This window comes from Medicago sativa, chromosome 5 (assembly GCF_051527215.1).
Source record: "Medicago sativa cultivar Bolivia chromosome 5, Bolivia_mono, whole genome shotgun sequence".
Taxonomy (NCBI): domain Eukaryota; kingdom Viridiplantae; phylum Streptophyta; class Magnoliopsida; order Fabales; family Fabaceae; genus Medicago; species Medicago sativa.
Genome location: NC_140753.1, coordinates 1,533,840 through 1,546,049, shown reverse-complemented (window position 1 = coordinate 1,546,049; position 12,210 = coordinate 1,533,840). Strand labels below are relative to the sequence as shown.

At 29.1% G+C, this 12,210-nt stretch overlaps 1 protein-coding gene across 4 annotated transcripts; it reads right to left on the bottom strand.

Annotated features, from left to right (window-relative positions):
- Nucleotides 1-309: 309 nt before the first annotated feature.
- On the bottom strand, nt 310-3,653 carry LOC146918976 (putative 12-oxophytodienoate reductase 11). 4 transcript variants are annotated; one of them, XM_085712222.1, is made up of 5 exons: nt 3,561-3,653; nt 3,179-3,450; nt 2,414-2,590; nt 1,618-2,250; nt 310-721 (listed from the first exon to the last, which is right to left on the bottom strand). In XM_085712222.1, exons 1-4 carry the CDS (start codon nt 3,635-3,637, stop codon nt 1,667-1,669), a joined length of 1,110 nt encoding a protein of 369 aa, XP_085568348.1. In that variant the 5' UTR covers nt 3,638-3,653; the 3' UTR covers nt 310-721; nt 1,618-1,666. The 4 variants fall into 4 exon arrangements, with proteins under 4 accessions (XP_085568348.1, XP_085568351.1, XP_085568350.1 ...); XM_085712225.1 differs by having other exon boundaries at nt 310-660; XM_085712224.1 differs by having other exon boundaries at nt 310-637.
- Between the last annotated feature and the right edge of the window lie 8,557 nt (nt 3,654-12,210).

Genomic DNA, 12,210 nt, shown 5'->3' with positions numbered 1-12,210 from the left:
ACATAATCAATCAAGCACTGCCACTAACTGATCCAAGATACGTCTGCATGAGGGATACAACAGTTGAAATCTTGGAAAGTGTGGATACATTGATGTTTCCTTCAAAGAAATGAGGATGCAACTGAAGTATTCGTATGAATTTTATACCTTTCCTATATGATAAATGCTGCAATTTTAGACTTGGATCAAAATTATGCTGTGCAGTGCTTTGCATTTGGAGTATAGGTCTGTACTAATATTCGAAACCAATTTAACCCAATAACCAGAGAAGAGTTTTAATCATGTTTCCATCATTTTAGTTATTTAGACTATCAATAACTAGAAACCCATGGATTGAGTGAAGATACAAAAAGACGAGACAACGGAAATAATCCTCATATCAGTACAAAACTCATTGTAATTTTGTAAAATCAGGTTCAGAGTTTTCTTTAGAGAGAATTCCAATGGCAAGATTCCATTCCCACACATATAAATTCTTTATCATCGACAAGATTCACCATCTCGGCATCTTCATCAACATAGCTCAGAGTGAATTTTGCCTCATCAGTAAAATAAAAAAATAGACCTTATCTTAGCCCTCAAACCAGCCATGTCAAGATCAATCCGATTATTGTCATCCACAGAAACATTGAAGTGCCTGTAGGCATCTCCAAATCTCAGCTGAACAGAAATATTAAGTGAAATGATACCACGAATCCAACTCCTAACATACCCTAAAGTTCTAAAAGAATAATGAAATAGGTCAGGAGCCAGACAGAAAGGTGTTTCATATTGGCATTTTGTTTAATGTTACGAGATAAAATTGCAGGTTATTAATTTAACACATTAAACAATAACTCCAGAAGTAACATGTTTCAAAAGTAAAAACTAATGGAAACCTGCAATAAACATTCCTGCACACAGAACCTTAGAAGATATGCCTAATCATCCTAAATAAATAAAAAATGCTAATAACATACATCACAAATCACAAAGTAGAACCTCAAAATTGTAGCTGAGATTACCTATGTCGCAATTTCTAAGTTTACCTTTCTCTTGTTTCTTCCACTCTAATCCCTACCAAATTTGTTATTAGTAATTATGATTTCATTTTTTTCTTAGTTTCCTTGTTATTTTATCCAATGGTTTTCAATTTTATTGGGCAAAATTTGAACAGATACCTTCGACGCGACATGAGATTCCACCTTAACAAGATACCATGTAATGTAGCATTAGTTAAAGATGACTTGTCTGTGGATATATGGAAATCTCAAAATGCACATGACAAAATTGCAGAAACAAAACCAGTAGTCCAGCATGCCTAAGAGAACCATTTTAAAGAGAAACACCAATATAATCAAATCCTCTTATTAGCGCAAAATTCATATCTTAATTTTATAAAATCAGGTTCATAGTTTTTGTCTAACACTTCTTGTTGGCATTCAGTGACTTAATCACATATACAACAGCAGTTTTACTCTTACATACTATGTTCCCTGACCATTTACAAAATGTGTGAACTGGGTCCAAAGCATTAGCAAGAGTAAGCATGAGATGAATCAATAACATACATATGCTTCTAAATCTTATTTCAGTGACAAACTGAATGGCATAAAGCAATTTGCAAGGGATAATGACCTTATTTAGTGAGGAGATTCCACACTTGGATGCTACAGCACCGGTTACTTCATTCAAGAAAAGGGTAGTCAGTATAACCTAGAACTGGATCAGGAACGTAAAATGTCTCCCTGTTATACTTGTTTAGAGGAGCATCAAGTGCAAATCTCTTTGGCAAATCTGGATTAGCTAAGAACAAACGACCATATACAACTAGGTCTGCCCTGTTTTCAGCTATGGCGTTGATCCCATCATTTCGATCGTAACCTCCTGCAACCATGAAAGTGCCTTTGAAGGCCTTTCTCATTGGCACAAGGCTGTCGGGGCATTCAGTTTTTTCACCAACAGTTATCATTCTTGGTTCCACCATGTGACAATAAAGAATACCATATTTATTGAGGGCATTAACCATATAAAGTCCCAATTCTTTAGGGTTGGAGTCTCCACATTCTGCATACTCTGCAAAAGGTGATAATCTTATTCCAACTCTTTCTGTTCCTATCTCATTTGCAACAGCTTCAACAACTTCCAAAGCAAACCGACAACGGTTCTCAAGGGATCCACCATACTCATCTGTCCTGTCATTCACTTTATCTTTCATGAATTGTTCAAGTAGGTAGCCATGAGCTCCATGGATTTCAACCCCATCAAATCCTGCAATTTGCACCCCACTAAGTATGTTACATAATTGGAAAATGTCCTAGTGCCATCTAAAGTAACAAAAATCTCTACGTCTCACATACATAATACATTGTATTATGATACATTAAAGAATTTTTTTAATTTTTGAGACATTTGTAAAGATTAGTAAAGTTACCAGCTTCAATAGCATTTCTTGCAGCGAGTCTGAAGTCATTGACAATGTTCGGAATTTCATCTGTCCTTAGCCGCCTTGGTGGTGTGAATTTTGCAACATCAATACCATTACTTCGAATTTGTGGTTTTAGTGGCTTGTCTGTGGAAGATATTGGTGCTTGCCCATCCGGCTGATAAACTGTTGAGAATAACATGGAAAATGAGCATACAATGAGCTTGTACATCACAGCCATTAGAACATTTATGTGTGATAGCTAAAAATCAGAATGCAGTTTCCCCCTTAATAATACTCGATAACAACAATCTTTCACTCCAATCATACCCTTTTATTGTAAACAATATTAGACTTTTATTTAATAGATGCCAAAAGTATATTTGTACAACAGGTTGACAACAAATGCAATATGACACATTTACAAATTAATCATTCAGTTTTCCTCACTTAAGTAACATGTGTGTCCTACTGTCCTAGAACATATCATATCATATTTACTGTTAATAGCATTTTGCACCAATTCTTTCCGCAGTTACATTTTGACTAAAGACATAGGCATTTTAATCAGAGTAATAGGTTCAAATAAACAAAGTCCCCGTTTATGTTTTATGTCATGTTAAATCTATATCACGATTGTATGCCAAGAAAAACGAATAACTCCTAGTCACATAATTCACTCAGTCCACAAGGAAACCTCAAATCAATACTTGTGTGGCAACTCGCGGTACTTTTGTTTACTGGCTCATGATAATTTGATGAAATAGAGCATACCAGCATCAGAAACTCTTCCAACATGCCAAATTTGACAGAAAAACACACCGCCTTTGTCATGAACAGCATCTACAATAGGTTTCCAAGCCTCAACGTGCTCTTTAGTCCATATACCCGGCGTGTTTGGATAGCCTTGAGCAGTGTCAGAGACACCGGTAGCTTCGGCTATGAGAAGACCACCTTTAGAGGCTCTCTGAGAGTAATAGAGGATAGCATGAGGTTGTGGAACATTGCCGTAGGATCTTTGTCTTGTGAGTGGTGCCAAAACAACTCTGAAATGAAATGAGTAAATAACACAAACACATGGTGTGTGTGTGTGAATATTTGAGCAATTGAAATTGAATATGGAATGATAAATGAATGGAAAAGATAATAAAAATACCTATGAGATAGATTGAATTTGCCCATCTTGTAAGGAGTAAGAAGTGGAATGGGATCAGATTCAACAACACCAGCCATTTCCTGTACTGAAGTTGAGGTTGAAAATTTGTAACTAATTTTATGTTGAAACTAAAAGTGGAAAGTGCAGGCGGTTTGGTTTCTTATGCACCTTTCAAATAATCCGTCTAGGTTCGTTCCATATGTTTTATGTTTTCAAATGTGCAGACAAATCTTTCACAGTTACGTAGTCTAATGCTTTCAATTTTTTAACATATCAAACAAATATAATCAAGGTTAAAGTGCAACTTTGGCCCCCTATCTTTCAAAAAGTTGCGATTTTGTCCCTTTAAGTTTGAAAACTACAATTTTGGTCCCCTATGTTTTAGCCCCTTTGCATATTTGGTCCTTTTGATCAATTTTGACCGGTCAACGCCCATGTGGCATGCCACGTGGGTAATTATTAAATTAAAAATAAATAAAAAATCCATTTTTAATTAAATAAATGAAAAATCTAATTAAAAACATTTAAAAAATCAGGAAAATTGAAAAATTAATAACAAAATGAAAAAAATATAAAAAAATTCTGGAAAATTGAAAATTAATAAAAATGAAAAAATACGGAAAAAATTTAAAAATTCTAGAAAAATAAAAAAAATCTGAAAAAATACGGAAAAAATTAAAAAATTCTCGAAAAACTAATAAAAATAAAAAATGATTAAAAATAAAATAATCTAATAAAATGAAAAATAATGAAAAATTCTGAAAAAAATAAAAAAGATTAAAAAATTCTGGAAAAATGAAAAATTAATAAAAAAATTGAAATAAATATTAAAAAATTTCAAAATTTTCGAAAAAATTAAAAAGATTAATCATGTGTATTTATAAACCGAACTTAGGTTTTTTCAGTGTATTTATTTCCAAAAAAATTTTAGTGTATTTTTGTGTATTTATAAACCGAGAATAAGGGAAAAAATATGTGTATATATAAACCGAGCTTAGGTTTTTTGTGTATTTATTTCCAAAAAAATTTCAGTGTATTTTTGTGTATTTATAAACCGAGAATAAGGGAAAAAATATGTGTATTTATAAACCGAGCTTAGGTTTTTTGTGTATTTTTCGAAATTTCGAAATTTTCATTAGTATTTTTTCCGGGAACTTTTGTGTATTTATAAACCGGGAATTTTTGTGTATTTATACACTGAAAAAACCAGAGGTCGACATATATACTAATGAAAATGTAGAAATTTCGAAAAATACTAATGAAAGTTTCGAATTTTTTTTAAATATTTTCCAGAATTTTAATTAAAATTTTGAAAATTTCATTTTTCCATAATTTTAATTTTTTTCAGAAAATTTCAAAATTTTATTTTTTCAGAATTTTTTAATCTTTTTTTTGAATTTTTCATTTTATTATATTATTTTATTTTTTTAATCATTTTTTATTTTTATTAATTTTTCCAGAATTTTTAAATTTTTCCCGTATTTTTTTCATTTTTATTAATTTTTCAATTTTCCAGAATTTTTTTATATTTTTTTTCAATTTTTTTATTAATTTTTCATTTTCCCAGATTTTTTTAATATTTTCAGAATTTTTTTTAATTTTCCTGATTTTTTAAATGATTTTAATTAGATTTTTTATTTATTTTTAATTTAATAATTACCCACGTGGCATGCCACATGGGCGTTGACCGGTTAAAATTGGTCAAAATGACCAAATATGCAAAGGGGCTAAATCTTATGGGACCAAAATTGTAGTTTTCATACTTAGGGGGCCAAAATCGCAACTTTTTGAAAGATAGGGGGTCAAAGTTGCACTTTAGCCTATAATTAAAATAAGGGAAAAGTTAACCGGTGCTCCCGGACACCCATTAATGATACTGAAAAAATATTATATAGTAATTATTATATTGAAATATAATCAATCCATAAAAGTCAAAAAAGTTTCTTTTTTTGATAATTACTTTCTTCGTGTGTGCTTGGTTCAGTTTTGGATAGAATTGATTTTGATAAAATTGAATATAATAGAATTGATTTTGAGAGAATTGATTTATGTTTGAATACAATATTCAGAATTGATTAAATGAAATAAATGTTGTTTGAATAGTTTTGATCAAAATTGATTTTGAATGTATAATTACTAAAATGGACATAGCTAAATACAAATAAATGAAAATAGTTGAATGTATACGTAGATAAATCCTAAATGAAGATATATTATTTAATTTAAATAAATAAATTTCTATATATACTTAAAATAATTAAAGAGATATGCACAATATTTAAAAATAATAAATACGATCATTAAACCAAAAAAAAATTACAAAATATTTGTTCATATATTTTATATCTTTTGATAAAAGAAAAAAGAAAAAATATTACTAGAGCTAGTTGCCAAAAATGATAAAATATAAGTTAAAAGAAAAAATACAGTAAATCTGAACAGAAACACCGTAAGGAAAATCCAAAATTTGGTAACTTAGGACCATAAATATTTTCTGAGACTAATTTGGTTCGTTAAGTTTTCATATTAATTTTGATTCATCAAATTAAATACAAAGCAAAAAGAAGGAGAATTGATAAAGGACAATAAAGGAAAATAATAGGTTGTAATAATCAAAATATACTCCCTCCGTTTTTTTAAGTGTCATTTTAGAATTTTAACACAAAAATAACGAAGTGTATTTTTGCACATTTTTTCCTATTATACCCTTATTTTAATCCACTAATAATTTCCTATTTTTTGCACACATTTTATCTTTCCAATAAATTCAATATGTAACAAACAATTGTTAGTTACTACTCTCTTTCTCCAACAAATTCCTTTTTTTTTTTTGGGCGGTTTATCTTTCTCTCATAACAAACAATTTTCAATTTTCTAAATATTGTGCATATCTCTTTAATTATTTTAAGTCTATATCAAAATTATTTCAACTTCACATTAATCAAAAGCTAAGAAAAAATTAACTTTCTTCCAACTCCTTTAATCAAAATTAAAGCTTCAATTATGACTTCAACTAATGTTAGATTCACACCGTGTGACAAAGATTTGAATATTGAGATTACTCATTTACGAAATTTAAATATTGTTGTTGAAACATCATTAACAAACCAACCTATATTTGTTTAAATTTGAAGATAACAAGAAACAAATTTTGTTTTAAAACAAAACAAACAAACATTGTTTAAAAAATAAAAGTTTGTTTTATCATTAAGGGTATTTTAGGTATTTCATGTTTTTAACATTATTTTAAAAATAAAAAAAATTATGACTTGTCAGTGTCATTTCACCAATCACTACACAGTCAGCGTGCCACATCAGCTCATTAATCCAGTCAGATGGTATTAGGATTGCAAATCAAAGAATCTTCATTTTACAAGGGGGAATCTCCAAAAAAAAATTGTTAGGGGGTAAACCAAAAGACCCTTAAATGGCAGGGGGTAAAAGCCTATTAACCCTATTATTAATTAGTTTTATCGAAAAATATAAGAGTAATTGACAAAGGGTATAATTGACAAATTCTACCTTTAAAATACCAAAATTACATTTAAATAGGAACGAAAAAATTCATCCTAAAGAGACACTTAAAAAGGAAAGGAGGGAGTAAAATTTAATGGAGAATTGATTCTAATTAACTCAAAAGCTAGGAATTGTAGCTTCAACTGGAATTGCTTTTGGAAATGAGAATTGATTTTCAGAAGCTAAACCAAACATGTTGAAATTGCTAGTTTTCACTTTTGAAGCTACCATAAGTGCTTTTAAAGGGCGTAGAAGTTGAACCAAACATATACTTTGTATCCTTAACCAATGTTTGGGGACACCGATTAACATGACCCTCAAAATAGTGATAGTCATAACTATAAAAACTACGTATTGAACCACTGCATATATTTAGATTTTTCATTAGGGTTATGATAGCTGGTGTTCCCAAACATTAGTTAAGAAGACAAAAAAAATGTAAGTTTTATATTGAAAACAATATTCTCTACAATGTTAAATACTAGTGTAACGTCCCGTGCCAAGCACGGGATACATTTTATTTAAATTTTTTTAATGAATTTTACACATAAATAAGTTTTTTAGATATTATTTGATTTTTTTAGTTTGATTTCATTCCAGAATTTTGACATTATGCAGTACTTTATCCTCATATTTAAAATTGAAAGAATAAATCATCGTTTATTGAGAATTAAAAAGTTAAAATTTATAAAGATATAATTATTTTTGTGAGAATGATAAAATAGTGGGCAAAACTACAATTATGCTTAAAATATAAAAACACTATGAATAATTAATATATTATGGGAGTTCTCTTTTTTCACTCGTCTCTCTCAAACACAAAACCCTAGTCGTCGTCCACTACTTTCCATGTTGTGTCCTCTCCTTCAAGGTCATCATTTAGTTGTCGTGTGAGTGGTGTGGTCGCTTCACTATTGCACCACTTCACAGATGAGGATAGAGTCGATTTGGTGCCCACGTTGCCGCCGGTCGATTTGGGCTCGTTCATAGTCACTGGTGCTGCACCCCGTGACTTGTTTCACAACACGGTCTCGTCGTTCTCACTTGGTGGTTCGAGGTCTTAGTGCGGGTCTTTTGACAAAAAGAAGGTATATTTTGGGTCAAGATTGCTTTGGTGGTCTTGAGTTACATATCTGGCCTAGAAGGTAGAAATAAAAAACGGTCTTTAATTTTTATATATATTTTAGAATTTATGTAAAGTTTAAGACACAAGTAAATTGTAAATTAATATGAAAACTGAAATATTTTTTTATTGAAGGGTCAATACGTGGAACAATGTTGATCTATTCAATTGAAAATAGTAATTCCATTGTCAATGACATGGACCTTATTTTGGTACGTTAAGAACAGACATGGAACATTGACATAATGGACAAACAACTTGAACGCGATAAAACAAAGTCACTTGAAGACATTATTTCTCAATCTTCACAATCTTTTTAACCGGTTGAACAATTGCGTCAGTTGTTCCACAATCTTCATTTGTTGGTAAGATTCTCTTCTTAGGAGGTGCAAATGATTCACAATCCAATTAAATAACACCTTTCGGGTCCATAGATGATGGAGTTATGGGACTTGTTTAAGAAAACTTGTCCATTAAGTCCTTTAATAAAAAATATGTCAATTTATAGTAAAATAAGTATATATTATAATCACAATTGTCATTTACTTTTCTTCCAAAAAATCAAATAAAATAAACTTCAAATAGTTATTAAATACCATGACAACATTGTCTTTCTCGAGACAAACTGTCTTCGAAGCATACCGGCTATGAATTGCAGGTTCAACCAAATCATCCTATTTGTTTAAACATGCACACAAACAATAAAAATTACAATTTTGAATTACATTAAGCAAACTAATGTCCACAAAAATTGTTTCAAACAGTTAGAATGTTATGATACCTCGAGTGTCTCAACTTTTTAAAACTTTAAAAGGATGTTTGGATCGTTGCTAAGCTTCATAACACGATAACGATAGCTAGTCTCATACCTAGAGTTGAATCTAACACTCACATCAACCTTAAATAATAACTCTGTACCAACCAATTGTGCAAACTCATTGGGTAAATCATGAGATGGATCACCCTGCCAAAATATCATAAGAATATAAGTGTCATACATTTGTTATTATTATTTGTGTACAATTATACATTTCCAAAGTAAATATTAGAGCTTTGTATTATAAAATAGGTTGAAAAAATACATATGACAATGTTGTTGGACTCGATAATGTCAGAACATGATTTATTAAGCAATCCAGAAACATCTCGATCAAATAAAACAAAAAGTGCACTTCCGCTGTTATCAACCACTCGAATCTTGATTTTGAACGTGCATCAAACAGTTGGATGTGTTAATAACAAACTTAAGGATATCGCTTTACGCTGATTAAAAATCTCAACAAATTTAAGTTAGCATATACCTAGGTGTGACATGCACAACATGAGGATCACACTTTTCACAAAAGTACATGTTAGAATCAGCATACACTTTTTTGTTGCATGAGCAAGCAGTGTACCACCATCCATCCCCATCAATAATCTCACTTATTGTTCCCAAGACAATAAAAGATGAGCCATGCATCACCATACAAAATAACATTATACTAAAAGGCGTACAAACTTTATCAAAATACATCACTAATAAAACAAATAACCTTATTAACATTCTTCAACTTCTTGATAGTGGTCCTAGGAGTAAGTTTGAGAAACTCCTCATTTACATGCATGCGAGAAGAATCTGGTAACTAGATCAATCCCGATGCAGGAGAATTTGTATTTGCTCTAAGAAAGCTGTAATAAAAAATATTTGTCAATAATATTATAATTTAATAAAAATGTTATTTTAATATATATATATATATATATATATATATATATATATACACATTTTCCTTAGTTCCTTTGTTTCATCAATTTCAGGATCGAAGGTGATTCTAGTGGAAGAAAATGCATTTTGCAATGCTGGTTTTCCTATCATTAAGATACAAAAGTATATCATTCAAGTGTGTGTGTGTGTGTGTGTGTGTGTGTGTGTGTGTACACGTATAAACATACAATCACAATTGCGAGTAATAAATTATCACCTTGAAACAATTTATTTTTTGCCAACATAATGGCTGCAACAGCATTTTGAGATTCACAGGACGATAGAAAAGAGTTCAGTTCCTCGACATACTCTCCAAAAAGAGTACATTTAAAATGATGGAAAATGATAGTTTTTTATTCTTGTAGTCTTAAACAAACCAAGCACGAACAACTCTCACAACCAATGTCCACGATTGTTTTCTTGGCGAAACTTCAGAGATGAAGTCGTGTTTCGTAGACATTTTTCTTTACATAGAAAAAATTACAGAAATAACTTAGAATATAGATATCAAAGAACCGGATAACAGAAAAAGAAGAACTATTTTTTGTGATTGTTGTGTACTCGTATCCAAAAACGCTACTATTTATATAGAAAAATAGTACCATAACGGTTAATATCAATTAATTAATAATTTGACCGTTTTAAAATTAATATTATCAACGTCTTTAATATTATAAAATGTGCATTAAACTATTATATTATATTTCATGTAACCTACAAAAAATTAACTTCATAACATTTGAAATTTAATAATATCTTATTAATATTAAGTAATATAATTTTGTAACAAATAAAAATTAATTATATAACCTTAAAAACTAATTACTGCAATTAAATTTTTAATTAGTAGGTTAATGTCATAGTGTAACGGACCAAAATTCAAAATATAATTTATTCAAGTTATTTATTATAATTCTGTAACCTACCAAAATTTTAATGTACCGTATAAATGTTAATGTAATACTAATTATATTAATAATTATTTGATTGTAACGTACCAATTTTTTAATGTAACATACAAATTTTAATTGAAAAAATAATTATATTAATAATTATTTGATTGTAACATACCAATTTTTTAATGTAAGATATAAATTTTAATTGAAACAATAATTATATTAATAATTATTTGATTGTAACCAACTATGTATTTTATGTACAATTTAATGTTTCCTTCAAAAAAATGTACAATTTAATGTTAAATAAAAAACGGTTTTTAATAATAATTATAATTATTAAGCTTGTATTAAAAAATTAGGAGAGATTTTTGGAACAAATGCCAAGTAGGAATATGATGATGTGGACATCTTTAGAGGAGAGGATTTTGGAATAGGCTATTTCTAAAAACTCTAAATTGTTAGTATAAAGATTGGATGACATTGTACTCAATTATTTATTTGTACACATTTATTTAAGCATTATTGCTATAATTATCTTGTTGTGGGTGTGAGTTATTAATGTCATACCAAGTTGCATTGACAATTTAGAATTTGGTTTTTGTATCATGTACAAATTTACACATGTTAGATTTTTTTAAATAATAAGTTTGTATGAGAATTTTTACATTTCATATTAAATATATAACTTTTTGATAAATGATTATATGATGTTTCTACTAAGTAGAATGTTAAAAAAAAATTAAACAATAAGTTTGTACGAGAACTTTTACATTTCATATGAAATATATAACTTTTTGAGAAATGATTGTATGATGTGTCTACTAAGTAGAATGTTATATTACTTTTTTTATAAATGATTGTATGATGTGTCTACTAAGTTTGTATGACAACTTTTACATTACATATTAAATATATAACTTTTACATTTCATATTAAATATATAAATTTTTGATAAAAGTTTGTATGATAAACAATTGTATGAGAACTTTTACATTTCATATTAAATATATAACTTCGTTGGTGCTGATAATGTGTCTACTAAGTAGAATGTTACAATCAAAATAGCTCATAACTTTGTATGAGAACTTTTACATTTCATATTAAATATATAACCTTATGTGATCTAATTATATCAAAGTATCATGCAAACAAACAAACAAATAAAAAAGGTTCATATCTATCATTATGCTGCACACATTTTTGCTAATTTAGTATTTCTTCATAACAACTGACATAACATCTATAATTGATAAAATATATTTGTCCAAGATAAAAGCATACTATTTCGCAAATATATATATGCATTTGTGGACAAAAGTATAAACCAATTTTTTTACTTCGAGATAGTGAATATAACCTACAAAT